We start from the raw sequence: 27,414 nt of genomic DNA, 5'->3' as shown, positions 1-27,414 counted from the left end.
AGCATCCTGTGCTTCCTAGATCTGGAAGCATGCTGGATCCAGGAGCATTCAGTGGAGGACGACATCAGAACTTCTCTTACAGACTTACCTTTAAATGTTTTCCTCTCTCATTTGCCCTGTATGTGTTTATTTATATGTATATGTATGGTATCCTTTGCCTTTAAACTCATTAGTGTTTATGCCAAATTCAGCAGGAAAAACAAGTTGGTGTGATTGATTCATGGCCTCCTTCATTAAACCCCCCTAAGGTGTGCACTGTTTGCACTGCTTCCAGTCCCCTTCCTTCTTGCCCTGGCCTTTATCCCTGTCCTCTCACTGTGATGGAAAAGCTGTCATGTGAGAGGTTCTGACTCCTTGTTATCTCTGTGCTTGTTGGTGATCACAGGTTGGTTTTTTCAGGTGAATGGTGTCTTACCTATCCTTCCATTGCTCTTTCCTGTCCTGTGGATTCTTGCTACAGCCTTTGGAGAAGCCAGAGTGTTGGCCCAGTTGAGCAAGGCCTCCTCCACCTCACTGGTAGGTTTCTCTCTATGTGAAACCATTATAGAGACAAGGGCAGGAGATTGAAAGGCTCTGTGAAGTGAGAATTCAGCAGATGTGTCCACATAATTGTAAAATGTTGTTGGATCTTTGGTTGTCTCAGCTGTTGTCCCCTTTCTCTGGAGTGCAATATTGCTTCTTGAACAGATGCTTTAATTTTTTCAACCTCTCTACAGATATCCCAAGGTGATAGGAAGCTCTGGTGATTCCATAATACTCTTCAAGGCGTGTGTTTTCTGTCATATAAATACAGTTTGACAGAGGGGTCAACATGGAGGTAAATGCCCTGTGGTGGCTATAAGTGGGCAATGTGTAGTCACTGAGAAGGAATGAGATACATAATATCCTCTGCAAAGCCCTGTGGGCTGAACAATCTTTTCCTGAGGCTCTGGGGCTTCGTTTGCAGGCCTGCTCTTTGAGTAGGTCAGGGAGTAAGAGCAGTTTCTGGTGGCTGTGCTGGTTTGGGGAGTGGAGTTTGGTGGTCTGATGGGATGTGGTCCTGAGTTGGATGTGCTGTTGTGTGTCCCTTCTTTTGTCCTGGTGGCAGTGCTGGTGAGATGCACTGAGCTATGTTTGTCTTCTGTGCTGATTTCTGTTACTTGGACAGAGTTTCTGTCTCCTTCTTGTCCTTCCTTGGCCTCTGTGGCCCTGAGTCTGTGTTTTCTATTCTTTTATCTCTAGCTGAACATGACTAAGCTGCCCCTGTCCTGGGAGGAAGGGCACATTACATTCCTTAGTAGCATATGCACTTTTATAATCTCTTCTAGGTGTTTTCACCACTTTACCTTTCCTACCCATTCTCAGCATAACTTGGTTTCTACTTTTGAAACCTCCCTCTTTCCCTTCACAATTCACAATTCAGCTGGGAAAAGCCAGAGCTCCTTGGCTTCCTTGCTTCATCGTTCTTAACATTCCCATTTGCCCTGTCTCTCATACTTGCACTTTCCTTTTTTTCCTTTCATGTCTTCTCCTTTTTCTTGTCCAGGCAACTCTGTCTGTCCAGCCAGCTCTTTCTGTGGCATCTCAGACATGATCCTCCATCCTTGCTGATGCAGAACAGCTGCTGTGACATGCCTTGGTTGCTCCCCCCCTGACCAGGGCAGTCACTTGGCCTCCCTATTTCCCCTCTTCCTTCTCTCTTCTCTGTTCAAAACGTAGCAGGTAAGACCCTTCTCCTCTCCAATCACCTGGCCTACTTGGTGGCAACTTGGCTACTTCTCCACCTTCTTCCCCTTCCTATCATGTTCAAGCTGTTTGATTCCCAATTTTTAAGGCCAGAGGTGACCTTTGTGACTGGCTGAAAGGACACAAACCAGTGCCCCCTAAACAAGCCCCTGCCTCAAGTTTCATTACTACAGTTGCACTGCAGCAACATTCCTTTTAGAAAAGAATTTGCTGTTGGTTTGAAAACATTTGTACTGCCTTTGATAGGTTTTGTCAGTAATTGTTTACCTTCACTGCTAAAAATGGACATTTTATGTTAGTGGGAATTTCTGCAGTATCTGATTTCCAGCCCTTGCAAAATTTACATCTTTTGTCTCCTAGATTTAAGAGCAAAGAGGACGTCAATCAAAATTCTGGTCTGTTGTAACTACTCACATTCCTTTTTGCCATCTCTGGTTAAGTAAACAGTTCAAGCACCTTGAGGCACTATAAGCATATTTTCCAAACCCCTAATCTTTCTCTTGGCCTTCCTCTTGGCTTTCTCCACTGTTTCAGGAACACTGTAGGGTTTTGAATCTCAAACCCCACAAAATATTCCAGTAGTAGTTATGCTTTTGATAAATTTCAGAATAATTTGGACTTTCTGCTCTGTGTTCCCTTGTTTGTACAACAAAGGATCCCATTAGATCTTTCAGCCACTGCTTTAAAAGGCCAGGCTTTGTTCAGCTGCAGTTAATGCTTTCTGAGAATCCTCATCCTGTAAGTCCAACCTCCATTTTTTTGCACCTAAATTCACAGCCTTAGTTTTGTGCCTGTTGGGATACATGGTTTTGCATATTGCCCAAGCAATCCATATTGTTCTGTAACAGTGGTCTGTCCTCTTCACATTGCACCCTGCCCTAAACTTTGGATCCTTTACAGTCTCTATCAGTAATATGTTGTTTTTAGTTTTCTCTCAGGTTATTAACAAAATATCCAGATTTGTCCCTGCTTGAGGTAATAACACATCATTGCAAATAATTTCTGTTTCTCTTCCATTTAGAGATAATCTACTTCTAATATATCTGACATGGGCCCTATTACTTTGGTATTTTTATTAGAAAACTAGTCAAGCATTTAGAATCGAGTCAAATTAACAAATGGTCTATGTCAAAAGCAGTACTTTTATCAGACAAATTTGTAATTTTGTCAAAAAAGACATCACAATAGTTTGGGTAGATTTGCTGCTTGTATAGTTGTGGTGTTTGGCACTGATTTTATTATTCCACTTCTTTTCTTTTAATTGAGTCTCATATTAGCTGCTCTTTTATTCTGTCTGAAATCAAAGTCTGTCTGGGGTCCTGTGGTAACTTGGATGGTTCTCTTTCCCTTTTTGGGCATTGGCACCACTTCCATTGAACTGGGACTTAATCCATAGTTCAAGCCTTCTGCAAAATCAGCAGTAACATTCATTGTCCAGACCTGCTAATTTAAACATATTTGCTTTCTGTAGCTGGTGTTGGAATGGAAAATATTTCATAGTTATCATATGGTATGATTGTATCACTGAATAAGGAATAGCAATATTTATTTAACGTGTCTGCCTTGCCTACAATGTCATTTGCAATTTCACTGTCTTTAACAAGCAGTGGTCTGGTTTTAATTACCAACTGGTATACTTTTCCTTATTTTTTATGTTAATTCTTACTTCTGTTTTCACTTAAAACTGGTCTCTTATTTTTACTTTGGGATTGTTGCTTTTTGAAATTGTAACGAAATATTCTTAAACAGTTCCTAATTATCCTTCGTAGTTCTCAGTTTAAATTATTTCTGACACGTTTCTCTTGTCTTTTTTTGGCTTTGTTAAACTGATCCTTTTTCAAATGTCAGACATATGCATTACTATTTGGGCTATAGTTTTATTTACATATAAATGTAATTGCCATGGTCACTTGTGGTTGTGGATACACTTAAATTTAAACTTTTTCAAAATTACATCTAGTGTGGAATACCTTTGTGGTGGATGCAAAATTTCTGAGTTAGTGAATTTCTCAGGGTAATTCCAAGAGCACTGTGGTGGTGCCCTGCTATAATTTCTTTTCATTTCCTCTCCACATCCCATTCATATTGCCTCATTCCTCTGTGTCCATTGTGTTCCAGGCACCTGCTTTTCCAATCCCTTCCAGCTCCCTTCCTGTAACTGACCCATATAAGTTAAAATCAGATCACTCAATCCTGGCTCTTTCTAACTAAAAATAACCACCCAGAAAGATCCTCCTCTGGGTCTAATTGCTGTTATTTTCTCTGTAGACATTTAGGTAATGACTGTGTGTTCCTCTGTGATGTACACTTTGCCTGTGCTTCACAAGTAGATAAAACCAGAGTCCATTAAAGACGTAATTGCTTTGATGAGTTATCGGTCTGCCTTGGTACAGCGATTCCACAGAGCAGGACTCCTGCTTTCTCCTCCCTGAAGGCACATCCTGTGGGAAGGATATTCCTCATGGCACATTTCTGAGCACAATTATAGTAACTGGTCTCTTCTCTTGCTGCAGCTTGCTAAGTTTTCAGAGGACACTCTCAGCAGCTACACAGAGATGGTATCTTCTCAGGTACTATTATTATGAATTGTTTTCCTCCATCTTCGCTGCAGAACTTCATGATATCCTTTCCCTTCCTCTCTGATCTCCTGCTTGTTGCTAGACCCTTTTTACTTGTGTCAGTTGTCCATTGTCACTCATTTGTTGCTTTAATTTGCTGTGCATGCAGGTTGCATGTCTTTGCCTTCCACCTCCCCATGTAAATACTGCTGTACTTTGAGTTTGAGAGTGATCTCAATACTGAGTCCAGTTGGCTTTTTCTGAATATTGCAAATGGTTTGAAATCAACATTTTCTGTCCTGGAGACAGTACCTCTTTCAAGTCCTGTTCCAGAAGTAAAATAAACTTTGTATGCTGTGTGTCTGAACGAAGTGTTTTCCTTGTGCCAGAGAAACCTTGTTGAAGCCAAAACTAAAACCCAGAGGGAAGCACCCAGACCAAACTGCAAAGGGACTGTGGGATGTTCAGGCTTTTTAAATGTCTGATCCTGCTCCATAGGCTTCTTATCAGGCTTAAGCCTTATTACTGGTGCTTCCAAAGCTGGGGCAATTAAACATTCAGGAGCCCTTTTTCTAGGGAAGGAACTATTCTGGCCACTCTGTAAATTGCATCGTCCAGGTTAAACAGGTGGGTAGAGGAAAGATACTTCTCTGTCTATCTGGTGTTCAGATTCCCCTTTCCATAAGGAGGCAGATGGACTCCAGGAGTGATTAAAAATCCCTTGGTATGATAAGAATCAATTCCTGTCTCCTTGCTCCCAGTCACTGAGAGGAGTGCACATGGGTGCATGTGATTCCTCTGCTGAATATTTTGTTGCCTTTCTGTGCCAGTTCATCGTTTAGCTGAGATGTTTTTCAGATATTAAATAAGGGTGATTTTAGCTGGCCTACCTTGTTGAGGAGATCTGTTTCTTTCCTTCTGTAACATTTTTGCTTAGAAGAAACTGGTTTAAATAAGAGCTTTTTTTTCCTTGGTGCTAGCTCCAGATTGTTTTGCATTTGAGCTTACTGCTGTACTAACCATTAGGATCCAGGGAACATGATTTGAGGAGCTTTGGGGGAAGAGCTGCAGTCACAGTATTCCAGAATAACAGCTAAAAAGCAGTAATATAACACAGTAATCAATCCCGGTTTTGCTGGCTTTAGGATTGCCAGAGGAAAACACACAGCTTTGGTGCTTGGATTGATTACTGCCATCCAGACTCCCTCTGAAACATGTCTGTGTAGAAAATGAAGGGTACCAACTGGACATTTTAATTTTGCAAAATATCCCCTTCTTTCTGTTCTGTTACAATTCCTTTGTAAGAATGGAGTAGTTTCTAATGTTATCATTGCCTCAGTAAGTAACCTTGAGCAAGTCACCTCACCACAGGGACCCCATCCTTTACCTGATTTGCAGCATGGTGGTGGGAACTCAAAGGCCTCAAATTCCACAATCCAAGGGGTTGAGTTATTTCATGATAAAAGCACCAAGAGGTGACAACTGATTCACTCGAAATGAACTCAATTCAGAATTAATTTCTGTGGTTTTGGGTAGACAAGAGGTAGTTTCAATGAATTCTCAGTTCAACAATCAAACTGACTGTTAGCAATCAGTGGAAAGGGGAAGAAATGCTTTTCCCTGGAGAACACCAGCACTGTATCAGGTAACAGGTTCCCACAGAGACTGATGTCTTTCTTGCAGTGTATCCCTGTGTTGAAAATGAAAGCAGGTAATGTCATATTCCCTTTTTTCCTTCTCTCCCTTCATCTTCCACTGAATGAGTCTCTAACTGGCTGATGTCCTCTGCTTCCCTCCTCAGGAAATGATACGCTGTATCTGGAGCCACTTCCTCTGTGTTTTAAAAGGCAAATCCCCAACTCTGAGCTTCACTTCCAGCTTGCTCCACAGTCTGGGATCTGTCACTGTGAGTATTGCTGGGTTGTCAGAAAGAAGAGCCTTGTGAGGATGCTTCATTTGCATTGTTCATGTCATCGTTCCCTGAACACAGACTGCAAGCAGTTCACTGTGCTGGAATTAGAAACCCTTCAGGCACCTGTCTTTGTAGAAGAGTTTATAACTGTCCTGTCATGTCCAAGCACATTTATAGGCTAAAACAATAGTTTGAGATACTCTGTGACATCTGACAGGATGTCTGTATCTTCTAGCTCTGGTTCTGGTTAAATTATTTTCTTGATTCCTGTGCAAGAACCAGCTGGCTTGGGTCCTGGTAAGGCACTAGCTGGTGAAATAAGTTGAATAGTTGCTTCCTTCCCTTTGTTTTCATGCCTAGTTTTGTAATATGCTGAAGTAAAATCGGTGTTAAACAACCCATCAGTCTTGTTAGAGTAAGGAATTCTTGGATTTCTTGGAGTATTATTAGCTGCAGTTTCTTCAGAGAGTAAGTTGGTGAAGGAGAGACTTGTCTATCCTCCCATGTATTTATTAAAGTCATGATATTTACAACTATGCACTAAGATTTTGCTTTCTTGGGGGTGTTTTGGGATGTTCTAGGTACTCTGCTGTGTAGACAAGCAGGGGATTCTTTCCTGGCCAAACCCCAGCCCAGAGACTGTTCTGTTCTTCAGTGGGAAGGTGGAACCACCTCATGACAGCCACGAAGACCTGACTGACGAGCTGTCCACACGGTCCTTCTGCCATCCTGAGATGGAAGATGAGGTGGGTGATCCTTAGTCCATAATGTAGTGTGTTGGCTGCAGTCACACTTTGACTGACACACAATGTGATATTAGAGAGGGCCCTTGTAGGGAAGTCCTGTGCCATAGTTCTTTGCTTAAAGATGAAGAAGCAAGCGAGGATCCTTTTCTACAGAAGTCCTGAAGCAGCAGGTGAATCAGCAGGGCCTTGTGTTCAACCGCTGAATCACCACCCTTTGCTCTGTTGGTCTCCCACAGCCCCATGAAAGAGATGCTTTGCTCTCTGGCCCCCTGGCAGACACAGTGCACATGGCCAATGAACAGGAGAGGAACAACTGGTCTGGTGATGCTCCAAAGGCTCCTGAAGCCTCTGCTCACCGAAAGCCAAACAGCAGAAGCAAACATCCCTCTGGATCCAACGTGAGCTTTAGCAAGGACACAGAGGGTGGAGAGGAGGAACATACTCAGGTAAGAGGGGCACACAAGTAGGCTTTTGTGGAGCCATAACACAAATTGAAACCCACAGAGTCCGCACTGTTGGGGAGTTTAACCGGAATTCCCTGCAGGACTCTAGGCTCAAGCTGTATTCATTGTAACAAACTACAATTTCTCTGCTTGTTGGACCAGGTTGCTGGGGACAGCGAGGTGTTGGCTTGTGAGGCTGAAGACTTTGTGTGTGACTACCACCTGGAGATGCTCAGCCTGTCCCAAGACCAGCAGAACCCCTCCTGCATCCAGTTTGATGACTCCAACTGGCACACGCACCTCAATTCCCTCAAGCCTCTGGGCCTGAACGTGCTGCTCAACCTGTGCAACGCCAGCGTGACCGAGCGGTTGTGCCGCTTCTCTGACCACCTCTGCAACATCGCCCTGCAGGAGACTCACAATGCTGTGCTGCCTGTCCATGTGCCCTGGGGCCTCTGTGAGCTTGCTAGGCTGATAGGTGAGGAGGAACTGGATGAACAGACAGAGAAATCCGAGCTGTCAATAGACACTTAATCCTTGGAGAGCATGAGTATATTTCCCCAGTCCCATTTGCTGAGGAGGTGGAAATACAGAGCTGACTCTGTTGTTGTTTGGTTGCCAGAAGAGTTTATTAAAGAGATGGCTTTTGGCAAGTTCTGACATTGTCAGTGCTATCCAAGGAACAAATATTATCAAGGATATTGCCAGCCAGCCCTGGCTAGGCTTCATATTCTCCTGCTATGAGTCTGTCAGTCTCATCAGGAGACAAAGAATACCTGCTAATGAACGGATATCTGTCCTGTCTTTACTGTAGGGCTTTACAGGGGGTTTGGGGATAAATGATGTACCTCAGCTCATTTTACAGATCAGAAAATGGAGGTATAGGGGCAGTAAGAGGTTAGAGGTAACACTAGGATTAAAAACTGGAAACTTGAACTCTCTTCTGTGTCTGTCCTGTGATGTCACAGTTACTCTCATCAGCAAACAAGAGCATGAACACTGTAATTACTAATCTTGTCCTTTGGAGTGTTTTTCATCCTTGATATTGAGCCATATTTACATAGATGAACACTGAGCACAGCTCACCTACCAATTGCTGCAGAAGTGTCAGAATGAGCACAGGCAAAGTGGGTGGCACAGAATCAGAAGAAGGGACTTCCCTTTTGCATTGATTAGAGCCTGACTTTCCTCCTCCTTGTGTTCATGTTTCAGGTTTCACACCAGGTGCTAAAGATCTTTTCAAGCAGGAGAACTATTTGGCTTTGTACCGCTTGCCAAGTGATGAGATGGTTAAGGAAACCATCCTGGGGAAGCTTTCATCCATCACCAAGAGGAGACCCCCCCTGAGCCACATGATTAACCTGTTTGTGAAGGACACCACTACCAGTAAGGCTGCCTTTTTCTCTGGGCATCCACTTGCCACAGGGGGAGCTTTTCCTCAGAGAGCCCAGAAAATGTCAGGCTGGAAGAGCCTGGAGTCCGTGTGGGGTGATGCCCCTGCTCTGCCCATGGCCAGTGCAGATAGGATTAACAAACCTCAGTGATCATCTGTGGTATTCTGAGGGAGGGAATTCTTCCCAGCCTTGGCTCACTCCAGAATCACAAATATTTTTTTTAAATTATCTTAGATAGCACACCTGTTTTCTGTGAACAAATGGTTTATTGAGTTTTTAATAGACTTCATGATGGTAGTGAAACTAATACTGCACAGGGTTGAATATCACTTTGGGTTTTAGTTAATAATGCTCATCCTTCTGATAAATCAAAAACCAATACCTTTGTGAGTTGTCTAGTGTATTACAGTACACACTCCTATATTGCATACTAATAAGAAATCACAAAACTCCCATGCAAACTCACAGTGACCATGAATATAAACCTGAAGTCATGCAATCAAGCAAAGAAGTCATGCAGACTTCTCCACTCTTTCTGCACCTTCCTGCTCTCATAGGAATAGGCTAGGATGGAAAGGATGTACAGCTGGTTGAGGTCTTAAAGCACCTCAGAAAGATTTAACAGCTTGCCTGTCAGAGCTCTTAGTCTCTTTGTAATTCCTTAAATTGACTGAACTTGGCTCTCTAGAGTTGACATATGTTCAATATTGAGTCTGAAATATGATCATTGTGCTGGCCAGAGTTTTACCAGGTTAAATTGTCTTCTCTCACCCACTTCTTCTTAAATTTTTGTCTTTGTCTGGGGGGGGAGGAGCTTTTTCATTTGTTCTTATTGCTGCTATCTTGCCTTTGTAAGTAGGAATTGTTCTGGTGCTGAGGTTTTTGTGTAGAGAAAAAACCTTTAATGTTGCCTCATTTCAACTCCTTATCCTCAATTTTAAACGGTTTAGGTTAGAGCCTGGAGCTCAGACAAGTAGGTGTGACCTGGATTATGCTGTCTAGAGTAAATTCTAAGAGGAATTTTGCCAGTTTGGTTTAGTTAACCATTGGAACACCTCTCACACAATAGTGTTGTCCCTTGAAATTTCCTAAAATACTGCCGTTTTAGAACCAGAAATACTGGGTTGTGCATATAACATTGGATGAAGTCAAATGTCTTGACCAGATGATCATAACTTACCTCTCCGCACATTATTTGTGAACAAATCTTGGAATCCACCCACTCCCATGATATGCTGCAGTCAAAGCAAGATACATAAATCCCACAGCTGTAGCAGAAATAGGAGGCAGCCTATGTGTGTGTTCCCTTACTGTTCTATTGAAATACGTGTCTCACCATCTGGCAGTGTTCATCCCAGATCCATAGTAACCACATGGAAATGAGGTGCTCACGATGTCTTCTGCAGAGGAAAACGTCTCGATACCATCTTCCTTTGCTGTAGCTGCACTGCTCCATTCCTTTTGATCTCTCTCATTGGCTCAGCTGGAGCAGTTTGGTTCTTCCCAATGAGACCCAGCAGCCATGAATGGCTGGTCATACCCCCTGCCCTATTCATTCATTTTTTTCCCCTTTTGCCAGAGAAATCCTGGTCTGAGAGTTCATTATTTGGGAAGGGAAAAGGCTGAGCTCATTTTTCTGGCAAGGACAGCTCAGTGAACTCCTTGCAGTTTATAGTGTCTGCAGTCACTGCCACTTTCCCCTTAGCAGGGCTGTGGTGTGGGATTCTGGTGGGAATTAATGGGAAGTGGATTGCAGTTGCTGACTGGCATGAACATGGGTACATCTGTGTGTGTGGTCATTGCAAGCTCTTGCTCTGTGTCCAGGACATAGGTTTTGCATGGATAAACATCTCTTGTTCCCTCTTTCTGAGCAAGGACTATCTGACCTTAGGAGCAAGGTGGGAAGGATTAGGTGTTTATACAATAAAATTAACCAGAGCTCTGCACAAGTGCTCCTTTGTGTCCCTGAGACAGGCTCCTTCTTTCACACACAGCTCTTATTTGTCTTGGAGGTTTGTTATGCTGATAAACTTGGCTTGTGATGACTATAGCAAAAGCAGAGAGCTGCTATGTTTTGGAAAATCCTCCAGTGTTCCTGAAGGTCCCTTGCTGGTTTGTGTTGAGGGGATATTCTTGGCTCTGGGTTTCACCAGCCAGTGTGAGCATTAGCAGGCAGCAACAATGCCTGCAAGAAGCCTTTGGGCTCATTCTTCTTGGCAGCGGTTTTTCTTTGGTGGTTTTCTTTTTTTTTTTTTTCATTTGCTCAGCTTTGAACCTATTGGGGGTAAAGTCACAGAGCAGCTGGAGGAGAGAAGGGAGACTCTACGTGCAGGAAATGTTAATGGGTTGATACAAATGAGAGGGAGCAGGGGGTGTGGAGGGGAGACAGCCCCACGTCAGTGAACTTGTGTCCTGTGCCTGGAACCTGCATTAGGGATGTCACACACTTCTGAGAAAAACTTTTTTACACCTCTGACTCTGAGAGGGGGATTAAGAGATTTTGAGTCTGTATTAAAAACTAAGATAGGGGGAGAAGGAAAACCAGGACAGGCGGTGGTGTCCATTGATTTTCAGTTCTTCCTGAAAGACAGCATGAGTTACTTTTTTTTATAGTCTCTTATATTGAACTTTTGACCATCCTGATTTAACTCATTTTCAGGGTGAAAATGTGAAACAGGCTGTTATCTGGCAGGTCACAGTCAAATTATTTTCTGCTACTTGAATGAAAAGTATTCAAGAATAGCTCTTAGCCTTTAGTTCCATGTCTGGCCTAAAAATGAATGCACTTTGCAGTGTAGGCAGACTTTGATCCCCATAGGCTCTTCACTGCTGCTTGTACTTTCCTGACAAGAGCAGAAAAGAATTTCTCTTCTGCTCTGTGGGATGCAGGAGCAAGATGTTATCCCACCTTTATAGGAGCAGGATTGATACATCGGGTAAGGGGACAGTAGGAAGGGCTCATGGGCTCATGGCTCATATTTTATCACAGCCTTGTTTGAACCCACAGTTAGACAAAGGGCACTTGCAGGTGCATCATCAATCCTGAACAATTTCTTGATGGAGACTGAAGACTTCAGCAGAGGAAAGGGGGATATCTGGAGTGCATCAAAGCATTTTGTGGGAACACTCATGTTTTAACAAATTAGGGAGCAGCTGATGTGATATGCCCTTCCTGGGAGCTGTATATGTGATGCTGACTCATTGTTCTCCTACATTTCAGGCACTGAGCAGATGTTTTCTCATGGGACAGCTGACATCATCCTTGAAGCCTGCACTGACTTTTGGGATGGTACTGATATCTACCCCCTCTCTGGCTCTGACAGGTGGGCAGCTTTCTCATTTGGGGCATTCAGGAGCTGCAGATAAAATGCAGAGGGAACCTGGTCACTCTGTTAAAATTCTTTTTGTGATGCTTGTTAAGCTTTTTAAGAGCTTCAAGTAGGTTATGAACATGAACCATCTCTGCTTGTAATTAATTGTTATCATAGCATGTAAGAGATTAGATAGCAACAAGCATTCAGTTGGACTGGAAGAGCAAGCCATTTCTTACTGGATCTGTTGGGATGCTGTCCTCTTGTAAGTTGATTCTGACTGTACTGTGTAGTAGGACTGAATTATAATCAGGTCATGCTGGTGGCAGAGGATTTTTTCTTGCTTTTCAAGAAAAATATGTTGTCTTACATGAAATGCAAAATGATCAATTGTGCCTGAACCAGTCCACACAATGCATCATGCCCTTGGAGTCCTGCTGCAGAATCTGGCAGTGTGTGCTGCGTTTTCATCTACAGGCTGAATTGCTGTTCCTATTGGCACAGCAGACCAGTAATGTTTAGTTTCACTGACTTGTCACATTGTTCTTCTAAATCTACTTATCCTCAGGTGTGAAAAAACTGGCACTTATCCTTTTTGGAATATCGATCATGTTACAAGCAAATTAAAAATCTGATGTATAGTCTAACTTGTTACCTTTGTGAATTCAGCTTAGAGAAGGAACTTTACCTTATTTCAGTGACTGAATATTGACTAAATACAGCTCTTGGGACCCCAGACTCTGAAAGGGGATAGGAGAAAAGTCTGCTCCTGCAATTATCTCTGCCACAGATCCTGTTGTCAGAGTTGTCACTTCCCTTTTTGGTGTTTATCTCCCCAGAGATAAATTATGTCTGATGAATTAGGCTTCTGCTGTCATGCAATGAACTTTCTTGGAGTCATCTGGCAGCCATATAGAGCATATTATATTAATAAGTGTATTTGAAGAGCTCTGTGTTCATACCCATCAATCTGCTGAGCGAACAGAAACATTCACCACTGCCCCTGTTGGAATATGTGTTCTTGTTGCCCTGAAGTGCCTTCAGCTTGGAGAATGCAGAAGCAGTAGGGAAAGACTTCTTAAGATTTTCTAACCATTCTTTATGGAAGACATTTTTCCAAATACATGGAACTACAGCATTTCTGTATTGTCAGAAATGTGGCACATTTTTGCTAACTTTGCCTGTTTTTTCCCTCTTCCACATAGGAAGAAGGTGCTGGATTTCTACCAGCGAGCCTGCCTGTCAGGATACTGCTCTGCCTTTGCATACAAGCCCATGCACTGTGCCCTGTCCTCCCAGCTCAATGGCAAGTGCATCGAGCTGGTGCAGGTACCGGGGCAGAGCGCGATCTTCACGTGCTGCGACCTCCCTGGGACCACTCCCATCAAACAGAGCAGCCGCAGGAATAGCTGGAGCTCAGATGGTATGTGTGTCTGCAGTCCTGGCTGCAGCCAGCTCTGCTGCTGGCCCAGGGGCTGAATCTGATCAGCCTAGAGCTGTAAGAACATTGTTATTCAGAGTAGCAGTTGGAAGTTTGGAAGGAAAAGTTTCTGAAGTAGATGTGGTTTTGGAGGAAGTAATGATACAGCAGCTGGTAGGGGTATTTCTAGTAGAGTTATTGAAGCTTACAGAGAAATTCTTCTCCTTGTGGGAAGTTTGTTTCTAAAGTAGGCTACAGATAGTCAAGACTTCTGAGTATTTCAGTACTTGTTTTGCTATTTGTCTGATTTTATGGAAATCACATGCAATGGGCTTTTCAAAGGATTGAAATGTATAGTGCTATGCAACTATTATTCCCTGATAGATTTTCTTGCTGTACTGAAGGAACTGATTCCCACTAGATGATCATGATATGTACATGTCCTTCAGAACAGCAATGGAAACTGAGAAGGAAGGACATACCATTACATAAATCCTTTGGAGACTGGTTTTCCAAAAGGCTCTTTTGGAAAACCAGTCTTAACCTCTTTCTGCCTTGGTCTCCCATTCTGTAAAATGTGACTAGTGGGGTTTCCAACAGCTAGGAACAGTTGTGACTGTTTTCAGAATAATTTTGAGTTCCACCTGTGACAAGCCTTGCAATTACGTGAAGTGTTTTATTATTTTGTTCTTCATGCTGCATCCAGCCCCCATTCACCACAGACTGATGTGGTGATGGTGAAGGAACCCTGTCAAAGAGCCTTTGCAGGCTTTTTGGAAGTGTTTGCAGGGAACATGATTCAGTTCCTTTGCATCAGCCCCTCGTGCTCTGATGCCCCCGTGCCTCAGCTAGACATGTTGTTTAGGCACAGTAGGATGTGTTTAAAATGCACATGTGAACATTATGAAGCACACATCCTTGACCTTTCTACCCAAATTCCTTGTGACTGATCCCTGCCTTCTGTTTTATCTTTTTCCTTTTCATGCTTGCTATTTCCCACTTGTGTTCTTGGTCTCCTGTGTGGGGATGTCCTGAAACCACTTCCGTGACTGGGTATGCTGGGACAAATGGATGTCTCTTCATCTTTCCTCCTGTGTTTGTATTCCTGCACATTTCTGTGTCTGGATACCGTGTCCTTGGGTGTCCCCTTGGTGGCCACCCCATCACGTGGCCTTTGTCTGATGCACATGTGGCCCCCGTGTCTCAATGGGATTGCGTGTTGTTTGCATGCCTGAAGAAGGGATTGGGGAAGTGATGGAGAAGGAAGACTGTATCCAGGCTCTGAGTGGACAGATCTTCATGGGAATGGTCTCATCTCAGTATCAGGCCCGCCTTGACATTGTCCGCCTCATTGATGGATTGGTCAATGCCTGCATTCGTTTTGTCTACTTCTCCCTGGAAGATGAGCTCAAAAGCAAGGTAAGCTGTCTTTGCTGAACCCCCTGACCTTGCATGGCCCCTGGTTGTCTGACTGGAGAGTTTAGCTCCAGTGCAATCTAAGGTTAATCTGATTCAGCCCACTAATGAGTCCAGAAGGTACCTGCGCTCAGTATGGCATCAGTCTGCAGTGCTCTGGCCTGGGCAGCCACTCTAAAACCCTTTGTCTACTCACCCACAGGTGTTTGCTGAGAAAATGGGTCTGGAGACTGGCTGGAATTGCCACATATCCTTAACACCCAATGGTGATGTGCCTGGCTCAGAGATCCCCCCATCCAGCCCCAGCCATGCTGGCTCCCTGCACGATGACCTCCATCAGGGTGAGAACTGTGCCTTGCCCACTCTGAATGCCATGTGTTTCCTGGGTGGTTCTGTTAAACCCATTCATGGGTTCCTGTGTCCACACCAGACACTTGATCTGTCAGAGCTTTGAGCACAAAACTGGATGGGTCTCAGGTGTGTGTGTGTAAGCGACATCATTTACGTTTATAGCCTTTCCAGCCAGCCAGTACCAAGATTTTGGAAACAGACATCCTTCTATGCACCAGCTGCCATGAACTTATGTGTTCATGAGTGCTTCTGGTTCTTGCTGAAGCCCTGGTCAAGCCACTGAAGGTCACTTGCCTGTCCATTACTCTTTTTTTTTCTCACTTCAGCTGCGATTTCTTTATTCTCTTCCCCTAGAAGGACAGCAGAACAGATAAAGTATCATGTCTCAAAAGAGCAGAGACTAGGCTCACATATCTACCTCTGAACAGATTAGTCATCTAAAAATACTGCATTTTATATGACTGAGTGGGAGATCTGAGTGTTGGTAACCTAGAAAATCAGGCTTCACGTTTCCTGGCTTCTGCAGTGCCACGTGCATGTCCCAAGTGAGTGGCACAGGGGTGGAGGAGGCAGGTTTGGGATTGTTGTTTATGCTGCTTCTCTCTGCTCCAGTTTCCCGAGATGATGTGGAGGGGCTTCTGCTGATGGAAGAGGAAGGGCACTCGGATCTCATCAGCTTCCAGCCAACAGACAGTGATATCCCCAGCTTCCTGGAGGACTGCAACAGGGTGAAGGCCTCTCTCCCTGTACACCTTCTACTGTTGTCATGGGCTGGAGTATCACCTCAGTACTCCCAGAAGAAATTCCTTTTCAAAGGAGATTGGTTTCCATTGGGACCCCTGATTTCTCTCACCCTCTTCCAACTTAGTATTTAGAGCCTGGAAAATTGGGGATTCTCACACTTAGTTACTTTTGCTGAACAGCTCTTTGCTTAGGAGTTTAGGAATGGAGGTTAACAAGCATGGGGTAACCTTGAGAGCTGCATCTCAGTTCCTCTGGGTCTCATGGGCTGGGCAGGGAGTGGGAACATCCCACTTTCCATGCAGACAGAGGAAACACTCTCTCCTCCAACTGTGAGTCACAGACTGGTGCTGCCCAGTGGTCAGAGTGTGAGACAAGCCCTTCCTGCTTCAGAAAGACCTCACATGTCCTCAGCAGAGATTACAGGAATATCAGAGATACAGATCAAATAAACCCCAATTTTAGGCCTGGTTTTAGAAGGCAAGAACCCTTCTTGCCTTGCTGCAGGTTGATGTGGCTGCAATTGAAATAGATCCAGATGCTAGAAGACAGCAGATGTGTCTGACTAGATTCTCCACACACTCAAAAAGGCCTCCGGAATCCTTGAGCACAGGTTTGTCACCCTGACCTTACAAGCCCTGAGGGCAAGCACAGGCAGCTTGACAGGTCAGTGTAGAACTTTATCAGTAAACTTTAGGCAGTGCCTTGGGAAAGCCAGTTCTATCTGCTGGAACATGAATTTGTATCTGATCTTGAATTTACATAATTCTAGGAATCATCATTCTCATTTCAGCAGTTCCCTCTGAAATGCCTCGCTCTCACCCCCCCTCTTAATCTGTCCTTTCTCTTTTTCAGGCCAAACTCCCCCGGGGGATCCACCAGGTGAGACCTCACCTCCAGAACATCGACAACGTGCCTTTGCTGGTGCCCTTGTTCACGGACTGCACCCCAGAGAGTGAGTGGCCTTTCCTTCTCCTGTCCATGAATTCCTTCTCCAGCTCCTTGGTCTGGCTCATCCAAGTGTGGATATGGGTGAAGGGAAGGGGATACCTTCCAGACATTTAGAAGGACATGTTGATATTAATTACCTTCTGTTGCTACCTATGGGGAGCCAGGTGTTAACTGAATTTTAGTGCAGCTGTTGTCCAGCTGCTGAATTGGGCTGAGAACCACTCCTTTCAATTTGCATTCATAAGAGACACGAAAGCAAACATCCAAAATGCTACTGCCTTTCATTAAATAATTGTTACCAGGAGACTTTGATCTCTGCTCACAGCTCTTCTATAACTTGGAAGTCACTTCCCAGAAGAATGTTCCCCTGGCAGTTGCTGTTAACACCTTCTGCTGCTTTGCAGTTTTTGATTGCAGGAGCAGAAAGGACAAAATCTCTCTCTCTCTGAGGTATTACTTGAAGAAAGGGGCTGAGTGCTCAACTGGCAAATAACTGCCAAATCTCCAGTAAGTGTAGAGCATCATTATGATTTGCCATTTTAGTACCTCTGGTCACAGTTGCCAACATGTCAATCACAGTCCAATCTGCCTTCACACTTAGTGCCCAAATTTCCTCTCTTTGACAGAAGTGGCTGTTCCCCTCTTGACCCAACCCCTCACTGTGCTGCAGGTCTTTGTGCACCAGGCATTTAGTGAAGGTGTTTACAAGGGAATCTGCAGAGGGGAGGCTTGGGGATTTTTGCCTAGAGCATTCTGGAAAATCCATGTATACACAGAGCACTGTGCATGGAGCTACAGAACTAAAATCAGATCAAACAGCAGCTTGGACTTAGAGGCCCCAGGGATGTCAATAAACATATTGATAAAGGGTAGAGGTGGTGGTAGGTGGGAGTGCAGGAACAGGGGCTGGCTCTGGGTATGGCTAAATGTGCCACTGCTTTTGGAGTGGTTTGTTACATTCCCTCCCTTCCTTTAGATTTGCAACAGCACTAGTGATGTGCTGCTGAAACACTGTATTTATTTTCAGTTTGAATTCTTTAGGTTTATTTCATTTCTGCTGTTTTCTAACAAGAGCATTTGATGCTGAAGCTGTTTTATGCACCCAGGCTATGCCTTACAGGTCTGGTCTGAAAGAGGTGTGCTGGAGATGCAAATCTCTGGGTCATAGCTCTCTGAACCACAGATAATTCCTGCAGTGGCAGGTAGATAGAGCACCTGGTCTGCAGTTAATTGACTGTCTGTGTGCTTTGACTGTGGATCTCAATGTACACAAGTGGTGAGTATCAGATGGGGCAATTAATAAAGGATCTGTTTGTTATCCAGATTGGAAAGAGTGTGAAACGCTGCATTTTTGTGTGCATAATGACATTAACACACTATTGCTCCTTCTGTCCCTCTGCAGCCATGTGTGAGATGATCAAGATCATGCAGGAGTATGGGGAGGTTACCTGCTGTCTGGGAAGCTCTGCCAACCTTCGGAACAGTTGCCTCTTCCTGCAGAGTGATATCAGGTGGGGCAGGGTCTGTTCCTCTTCCAGCTGCCTTTGCCTCCATCTTAGCAAGTACCCAACCACAGGTTGCACCACACCTGTGGGTTGTGCAGGGAGGTGCTCACAATTGCTCTGTCCATTTTTAGCTGTACTTGACTACAAGAGGGAGATTTGGGGGGATTGGATGGGGGTGTCTGTTTAAGGCCCTTGACACACAGAGGTATTTCTATGTCTGAAAGGAAGATAGTCTCCTACGTGCTGGACTGTTGTGCCCCAGCTGCAATTACAGATGCTTCCCATTGGGTGAAAGAGTGAAAGTATCCCATGGATCAGCCAATTGGTTGACCTTGTGCCACAAACCCAAATATGTTCATTATTTCTCTGTGAGTAGCTGAAACTCTAGGGAGATTGATCCTAATTTCATGTTCTAGCTCAGGCTTCTCTACTTGAGCAAGGTGTACAGAGCTTGGCACAGCACAGTGACCTTCCAAGCTTCACTGCAGTGAGACAGTTTCCTTTCTGGGATGAGGCCTTTTACCAACAGCCCTGTGTTTTCCTTGCAGCATAGCCCTGGACCCTCTCTACCCATCCCGCTGCTCCTGGGAGACCTTTGGCTATGCCACCAGCACCACCCTGAGCAATGGCTCTGAGGAGCTCACCCCGCTGCAGCTCTCAGGGCAGCTCAACAGCCTGCCCTGCTCCATGTCCTTCCGCCAAGAAGAGAGCACCAGCATCATCAGACTCATAGAGCAGGTGAGCCAAGCAATCCCCAGAGCCAAGAGCTCACACTAGCATTCTGCTTTAGGTACCCACAATGCTGCTAGCAGGAGCTTTGCTTGTGTCTCCTGTGTCACAATAGGACACAAAATGAATGACACGCACAAGCTGGGATGTCCAAGGTAAAAAGAGCATAGCTTATTTATGAACTCCAGTATTTATAGATTTTCAAAAGTGACCATTGCCACCTCTCTAGCCATACTTGTCAAACCAACAGTCCATCAAATTTCTCCTCCTCCAGAAAGGAATGCAAAACAATCATTATTTACATAAAAAGTATGTGAGAAACTCCATTACAAAAATGTAAACATCAGAAGGCTTAGAAGAACTTAGAAGAACAGGGCGACACTCCTGGCCTTTGTCCAGGAAGCACAAGAGGGAGAATCTTTCTGCCTGGCCCTCCTGGTCCAAGATGCAGGGAATGGATTGGAAGTGGTGCCTTTTGGCAACAGAACATGAATATTGCTCATCTGGATGAAGTATAATCTTGCAGAGATCCCTAGCCAGGAACAATGCAGCGTTAAGGAGAAGCGTAACACCAGAAAAGCCAGGAGTTTAAACACACTTATCCCTTGGCTAAATCCTGCCTTTTCTTCAGAACCTCTCCATGTAGGCAAGAGACCTCCCCTTTTTGCTTTCAGTGTGTCCATATCCTCTCCCCTCCCACTTCCCCTGCAGGCCACATGTTCTGTCCCTGCCTGCCAGTAACTGATCTTGGCTGGCAGCTGCTCCCAGCAGGGCTCTGAGGGCTTGTGCTTCCTTCCAGGCCAGGCATGCAACGTATGGGATCCGCAAGTGTTTCCTCTTCCTGCTGCAGTGCCAGCTGACCTTGGTTGTCATTCAGGTGAGTCCTGGCCTGGTTGGGGGCAGCTCAGAGGACAGGAGGGCTCACATGGTTATGGGTGGCTGCAGTGGGGCAGCCTCAAGGGAGGAACGTGGCCTTCAGTCAGGTTTACACAGTGTGTGGGGGTAAGTTACAGATGGAGACTTGGTGATCTCTTGTGCTGCCCCTTCTCCCTGATCCTCATACATTTACCTTCAAATCCTTTTTCCCTGGAGAAAAGCATCCCCTGCAGCTCCTGCCACCAGAACATATGGAGGGGCTGTGCAGTGGCAGCCCAGATACCAGTTGATCCCAGTGTTTCAGGGAAGGCAGCAGCATTTTGGGTAACAAGTCTGTCCTAGCACTGCTCATGCTCTTCATTCTGGGTTGCTTCTGTCCAGTTCCTCTCCTGCCTGGTGCAGCTGCCCCCCATCCTCAGTACCACAGACATCGTGTGGCTCTCCTGTTTCTGCTACCCACTGCTCAGGTGAGTCTGTCAGGATGGAGTCTCCTCCCACTCCCCACAGGATGCACAGAGCACTCCCTCAGCCTCAGTGTGTCCATGCTGAAAGAAAGCTGATTTCACCCACAGCATGCTAAGAAGGTTGCAGGGATTGTTCCAAGCACCTGCTTTGACAAAGTGCTTGGAAACAGTGACAGGAGCATTTGCGTGCTGCTGTGTTAACCCCTGCCTTGTGTGATAGAAAGTCTGGAGTGTCAGGTAGAGGCCAAGATACCACAGGTGGTTTTTTCTCCCTTATACATTTGGAAGTCACTTCTCTCTCTGTCTGTACCTGCCATGAATAACGCCTTTTACAGCACATGTAATGATAAGTGCCAGTGCTTCAAGCACTCTGAGTAGGTTGTTTGACTTCAAATGTTAGATAAAAGCACAATAGCTCTGGTGCCTGAACACATTACTGAGACACTTAACTTACCTTTCTCCAGTATCTCGCTCCTGGGCAAGCCTCCCCACAGCTCCATCATGACCATGGCAACAGGAAAAAACTTGACTTCCATTCCCAAGAAGGTAATTCCTCAGATTTAAATTGTCCACATATTTTTCTCTTCAGTTTTGTCCCAGTGTTGATGCATAGCTGAGGCCCTGTGCCTTCCTAGCTCACTCAGTAAATTGATTCATGGCATAAGCCAGGGAGGGAATCCCCTGTTCCAGCATGCCTGAGACAGATCCTCAGTGCAGCATCTCATCTGTAGTACAGCTTGTCTTTTGCAGCCACTGCTTCTCTGATGGTCCATGGGGAGGAGGTTGTACCAATGACATGCCCATGTCATCCTCCTTCCTTTCCCTTTTTCACAGACTCAGCACTACTTCCTGCTCTGCTTCCTGCTGAAATTCAGCCTGACCATCTGCTCCTGCCTCATCTGCTTCGGGTTCACCCTGCATGAGTCCTGCAAAGGGGTGAACACGACCAGCCTCAACCTCACAGCCTGCTCCTCCATCATGCTGCACAGGTGAGGAACTGGGCCTGGCACACTCATCCGCGCTGCTCCTGTCCTTTCCAAGGAGGACTGATTCCAATCCTCTAACAAGCTTCAGCCTCTTCCATGACCTACCAGGGCTGTAGCCTTGACAGCTAATCATTGCCCACTGTCACCTCCTTGTACCAGGACAGCCTGAGCTCACACACAGATTCCTCAGCTGTTAAAGGAGGACATGTAGCTGGTGGGAACTGGTCAGTCAACAGTGCCCACTGTTGACTTTCCTGTGTCCTCTCATTCACTAGCAATGCTTATGGTGCTCCTGACTGGTTTGGGACATTTTCCAATGCTCTCCTGGTAGCCCAGAAGCTCACAGCTGGCCTGATTGTTTTACACACAGGTAAGTCCCTGTTCCCAGAACCCCATTCTCTGCTCTGGGGAAAATCTTGCATCCTCTGGCTCTTTCTTTGCCCCCTGTGCCAGAGCACAAACTCCCTGATAGAAGCAGACACTGCAGTGGCCTCACAGCACAGGCAAAGATCCCCCTGTCTCACTAAACATTACCCTGGCAGATTAAAGACAGCACCCTCAGAACTGATTCTGCTTCCTACCAGTCTGGTGAAGTGCTGGTTCTGTCCAGTCTCACCAGAACAGGTGGTTAGTAGCAGCATGTGAAGCTCTCCAAAAATATTCCCTTCTTCAAAAATGTTTATATCCCTGCTGCTGTTCTGTGAAGTACCCCACTGCCTTCCCACAAAAGGGACTGTTACAGCTGTGACTGAGAGCTGGAAACCTTTTAAACCCTCTGGAGGGCTGTGGAGCCAGCTCCTTTCTGACCCTCATTACCTGCACCCATTGCCTGGCAGGGTGGGTCCAGCAGCTCCCTGACAATGCTGAAGGGTCTCAGTTCCCTGTCCCTTATGTCCCATGGTGCTGGACAGAGCACTGTGTGTTGACATGTGCAGGTGTCCAATCCAACAGAAATGCTTCCTGATTTGATCTCTGTTTTTGGAGAGAGTGGGTTGCTGTGGTTTTGTATCCCTCAGACCACCAAGGCAAGGCAGGGCTGCTTTGCCTGGCAGCTGTTTGGAAGAGCCCAAATAAAAGCTGAGCAAATGCTCGGTCCTGTACAGACAGCCCTGGGTCTCTGGCTAAATCTCTCTCTGGGCTGGAGCTTTCCTCTGTTGCAGCCCTGGAACAAGGGCGCACCCACCCCTGTCCCAGTCCCCAGCCCTGGGCCTTTGCCTGCTCTGTTTTAGCGCCCAGGCTGTGAACCAACCTCACAGTGAACAGTTGTGTGCAGTACAACCACTGCACTGCCCCACCTGCATTCCAGGCACTTGGAAGTGCTGTGAGGAGCCTGGTCTGAAAGAGCCCCAAATGGTAGGCTGGTTCCAGGGACATGAACCCCATATCCCTTAGAAGTAACAAGTGTTGATGTGCCTTGTAAAGTGCTGTATCTGTGTGTGATGCTGAATAATCCCCTTTTCTCTGCAGTGTTCATATCCATCACCCATGTGCATCGCACCAAACCCCTGTGGAAGAAGAGCCCCCTCTCCAACCGCTGGTGGACGCTCACTGTGGCTGTTGTGTGAGTACCCACAGGTCCTGGGAAGGTGCTCCAGGATGCTGGAGCAAGGATGGCCCCAGGCCCACTCCAGCACCAGTTTCTTGGTGCTGAGGAGAATCAAGTACATGGCACTTGATCTCCACTGCTGAACTGGTAAAGGGTCTCGGTGTGAGCATTTCATCTGGGCCTGAACCCTGATCTGCAGATCCTGGGAAGCTTGTCAGGTCTGCTGAGACTTGCTGTGTCTGTTCTAAATCTTAGAGTGCTGGGGCAAGTGGCACAGACTGTGCTGGACCTGAAACTCTGGGAAAACCTCAACTCTTCTTTGACCTTTAACCACGTCTCCATCTCTCCGGTCGCGTGGCTCCTGGGTTTTCTTTCCTTGGTCCTTGTGGTTATCATCAATGAGATTGTCAAGCTGCATGAAATCAGGTATGGGGGTTGTAGGGGAGGATGGGGAGAAAGAGCTGAAGCCTCCCTTCAGCCTGGCCTTGAGCTGCAAAAAATAATGATGCCCAGGGAACAGGGTGGGGAACAAAAAGGAAAAGCTAACTGCATTGTGTAAATCACCTGGCTATTGTGTGCAGGTCCACACTCCACCTTCCCAGGGAGGAAGTGCAGGGGAGGAAGGAGGGTCAGAGAAGGGCAGTGGCAGTGATTGGGAGCAGGAAGGGAGAACAAAATTTCCTTATCTCAGACCAAAGGGAGGGAGACAACACCAGTATGCAACGCCATTATGGAATTGGGGAGGGCTGCTCTCTCCATCTTGTCCCATGAGGACAGAGAGGCATTGAATCACAGCAGAGGAAATGTGCCTTCACACAGAGCCTGGACTCTGGGACTCGTTTTCACGGGAAGTGGCTGAAGCCAAGAATGAGTAGCAGGCAAAGTGACTGGCTGTTCTTCCCAGCACAGGGAGCAGCCAGAGCTGGAGTCAACACTGATGAACATTGATTCAGGAAATGGGCTGGGGAGGAAAAGCAGGGATTACAGGGAACCCTGATGGGGATGGAGACACCATCTCAGTTCCTGCAAAGGGTTTCTGGACCTTTCTGTGCTGTGTCTGGTGTCCCTGGAGATGGGATTTAGCTGGATGGGGTAGGACTGAGACCGTGGGTTGCTCTCTGGATTTGATTCCCCTCCCAGGCTACAGGGCCCAGGCCAGGGGCTTCCCTGCTTCTTGGGGCTAGAAGCTCAGAAATGGCAGTGGAACAGTCCTACTTTTCACCCCTCTGCACACTGACTCTCTTCTTTCTTCTTCTCCAGGGTCCGTGTCCGTTACCAAAAGAGGCAGAAGTTGCAGTTTGAAACCAAGTTGGGGATGAATTCGCCATTTTAAAAGCACCCAGCTCAAGTTCCCTGGAGCCAGGGCCAAACAGCCACTGGGAGAGTGGCTGCACCAAAGGCTCAGGGAATTTTCCATCACACATGCAAACCAGACAGCCTCCTGGCAAAACTACACCTGCACCTTCCTGGGGCCCCAGGCAGGGATCCCCCACAGGTATGCAGCCCCCTACCAGGTATCCTCACAGGAATCTGCAAGCTCTGGTGCCTGTTCAGGCTGCTCTTCCTTTATTTATTTATTACTGGAGGTATTTGTTAGTATCATGGTGATGCTAAAATGAAGCGGCTCCTTTCCTCTTTGTGAACAGATGGGTTTCCTGGGTCTGACAGGAGAATCTGGGACCAGTAGGGCTGCTGAAGCAGGAGATCTCTATTGAAACCCGTTTTGGTTTTCCACTTCAGCCCGTTCTCCGTGTGTGCGTGCCTGTGCATGCCCTCCCCGCCTCCCTGCCCTGTGTCCGGGGCAAAGGAGCCAGCCCTCTTGCAGTCCCCAGAGTGCTGGGAGCTCACATTCCCGAGGGGACAGTGGGAAAGGGTCTCTGGACAGCTGGGCTGGGCCAGCCCTGCCCTCTAGTGTCGTTGTCACAGCCATGTGCTGGCTGTGTCAGAAGAGGGATGAGACGGGGCTTTGGGAAAAGCTGCCTGTGGTCCTCTGTTCTGGTGCCGATGGTCGGCAGCTCTGCCTGCCTGCAGGGAGCCAGCATGGCTCAGCTTCCTGCAGCCCTGTTGAGCCAGCTTTTGTGTTCTTTAACAACCCCCAGAGAGGTTTTGTAGTTGTTCTCCTGTTTGTGATCCGAACTGCTGTTCTGCTTCAGTAATGTGCCTGCTTGAGAAGACCACAGCTCGAGATAAAGCCTGAGCCCTGACTATCCTGCCTTAGAGGGAGGGGATGTCTTTCCAGGCAGGATATCTGCAGCTTGCAGTTGTGACTAATACAGAGCTGGTGAATGGCTCCTTTCCCAATCCCAGGATTGTGCTGCATCCAGTTCTTGCTCCCCAAGGCACAGGGAACCCCACCCAATCATGTCTGTCTGTGATAGTGCTGGGAAGTCTCTCTCCTCTGTGCTAATGCCTTCACACAGAACCACAGAATGGTTTGGGTTGGAAGGGGCCTTAAAGCTTATCTTGTTCCACCCCCTGCCATGGGCACCCTGCCATGGGCAGGGACACCTTCCTCTATCCCAGGGTGCTCCAAGCCCTGTCCAACCTGACCTTTAGCAATTCCAGGGATGAGGCAGCCACAACCTCCCTGGGCAGCATCTGCTCAGTGTTTTTCTGGAGGTCTCTTTGTTTGCTCGGGGGGACCCTCCCCTGAGGACTCTGGCAAACTGTGATCTGCCCCAGTGCAGCACACAAGCTCCTGAGCTCTGACCAGACCCCATCTGTACTGGGAGCACTGGTCCTGCTGTGGGCTGACAGCCAAGGGGCACACAGGAGCACGCAGGCTTGGCTACCAGAATATTTGCAGGTCATGGAGATATTGACTCAAATTCTAAACACTGACTAAAGCTGGTAAATCTTGGCCCTGTTTTTGGTCCCAACATTAACACTACAATATTTGGCTGTTACTTCCGATTTGCTACCTGAGATGAACAAGTGGCAGCTGATCCCTCCTGGGCAGGCAGGGAGCTGGCTGGAACCCCCAAGCTCTGCCCTGCTGCTCCACCTTGTCTTCCTCACTTTTCAGCATAACCAGAGAGCACGGCTGACCTGGCTGAGTGTCTCTAAGCAATACCCTCACCCTGCTGTGGGGCTGGTAGAGGAGCAGAGCTGGGTACAGCCAACCCCTGAGCTCTGAGGACACACTGAGGATGCTGGAGGGGGCAGCTGGGGGTGTTCCAAGCCCTGGACCCAACTCCTGAAGCTGGGGGGTGGATTTTGAGATCCCATGCTGGTAGGATTGCACAGGATAGGGGGCCAACAGCTCCCTGGGGAAGTACAGGGCTCCTCCCCTGCACCTGCAGGGCTCAGGGAGAACAAGCTGCACCTTTCTCAGCCTCAATTCACTGAATGCCAGCTCCAGATCTGTGACACCTGGCCCCTGAGAAATCAGCTTTCCTTCCTGATGCCAGGGTGGGATCACAAGTGGGATATGATCTCCTCTGTGGCCAAGTTGAGCTGGAGTCAAGAGGCAGCACAGAGCTGCTCACTGCTGTCCCAGCTTTGCCCCCATCCAGACCTCAGCTCTTGTCCTGTGCCATGAACTGCTGTAGGTGTTAAAAAGTGGCAGATTCCAGGGCTTCCTGCTGGCCACACCTTCCTCTAGAGAAGGCACCTTCAAGGTTTCCTCCTCTGGGTGATCACAAATGTTTATTTTCCTGCATCCTCCTTCCCCAGCTAGACTTGGAGGGAGCTGAAGTGTATGAATGGAGCCTTTAGGATGGTCTTGCCAGTGCCACCTTTCCCTCAGCCACTGAAGTGTCTGAGGGTCAGAGTGCATGGCTTCAGAAGGAAATTTCCTACATCAAGATGTTTTTAAATGCTGTATATTTTATATTAAATTTTTGGAGATGTATGTAAAAATATTTCATTTGTATTAAAACTTGTAAATTGTATAAAAAAGGAAAAAAAAAAAAAGAAACAAACCCAGACCCACGAGCATCCAGTATATGAACGGCAATAAATGATTGTCTTGGATAACACACCCAAGAGTTGGGAATGAGTTTGCATCCAGCAAAGGATGGAGGTAAAAATGTCTGTGGCTGCTGGGGTCACAGGGTGTGATTTTCCTGTTGTAGGGACACAGCCTGAGAGCTTGATGCTCCTGAGATCCATTTCTGGCCTTTTTCCCAGTTTCTGCTCAGCTTTGGGCAAATCTGTCCATCTCTGAAAGCCTCTTCCTACAAAGTAAGTTTGGTTTCCTGGATCCCAGGCACTGCTTCAGTTGAGGATGGTGGCACAGTTTGAATCCCTCTGGATCGGTGAAAGGTTGGGGTCAACTGGAAAAGGCACTGGGAGCACTGGAGACAAGCAGTGGTGGGGTAAGGAGGCTTGGGCTGCTT

The 27,414-nt window shown here is 46.5% G+C and overlaps 1 protein-coding gene across 2 annotated transcripts in view; it reads left to right on the top strand.

Annotated features, from left to right (window-relative positions):
• Window positions 1-27,056, top strand: part of TMEM94 (transmembrane protein 94) — a 50,542-nt gene extending 23,486 nt beyond the window's left edge. Inside the window, exons 10-32 of one of the 2 annotated variants that reach the window (XM_059864793.1) lie at window positions 400-516; window positions 4,239-4,295; window positions 6,085-6,189; window positions 6,777-6,941; window positions 7,178-7,387; window positions 7,547-7,862; window positions 8,597-8,770; window positions 11,999-12,101; window positions 13,295-13,512; window positions 14,747-14,928; window positions 15,128-15,266; window positions 15,889-16,004; window positions 16,873-16,972; window positions 18,371-18,479; window positions 19,022-19,211; window positions 20,002-20,079; window positions 20,460-20,545; window positions 21,007-21,088; window positions 21,377-21,531; window positions 21,804-21,898; window positions 22,996-23,089; window positions 23,330-23,500; window positions 24,335-27,056. In XM_059864793.1, the coding sequence (XP_059720776.1) occupies window positions 400-516; window positions 4,239-4,295; window positions 6,085-6,189; window positions 6,777-6,941; window positions 7,178-7,387; window positions 7,547-7,862; window positions 8,597-8,770; window positions 11,999-12,101; window positions 13,295-13,512; window positions 14,747-14,928; window positions 15,128-15,266; window positions 15,889-16,004; window positions 16,873-16,972; window positions 18,371-18,479; window positions 19,022-19,211; window positions 20,002-20,079; window positions 20,460-20,545; window positions 21,007-21,088; window positions 21,377-21,531; window positions 21,804-21,898; window positions 22,996-23,089; window positions 23,330-23,500; window positions 24,335-24,407 (3,135 nt within the window). In that variant the 3' untranslated portion in view covers window positions 24,408-27,056. The remainder of the gene's footprint in view (window positions 1-399; window positions 517-4,238; window positions 4,296-6,084; window positions 6,190-6,776; window positions 6,942-7,177; window positions 7,388-7,546; window positions 7,863-8,596; window positions 8,771-11,998; window positions 12,102-13,294; window positions 13,513-14,746; window positions 14,929-15,127; window positions 15,267-15,888; window positions 16,005-16,872; window positions 16,973-18,370; window positions 18,480-19,021; window positions 19,212-20,001; window positions 20,080-20,459; window positions 20,546-21,006; window positions 21,089-21,376; window positions 21,532-21,803; window positions 21,899-22,995; window positions 23,090-23,329; window positions 23,501-24,334) is intronic. The other variant, XM_059864794.1, reaches the window with a different exon arrangement.
• Window positions 27,057-27,414: the final 358 nt, after the last annotated feature.

Source organism: Haemorhous mexicanus, chromosome 20 (genome assembly GCF_027477595.1).
Source record: "Haemorhous mexicanus isolate bHaeMex1 chromosome 20, bHaeMex1.pri, whole genome shotgun sequence".
Classification (NCBI taxonomy): Eukaryota; Metazoa; Chordata; class Aves; order Passeriformes; family Fringillidae; genus Haemorhous; species Haemorhous mexicanus.
Note: the sequence above shows the minus strand (reverse complement) of the source record. Positions and strands in the feature narration are given on the sequence as shown.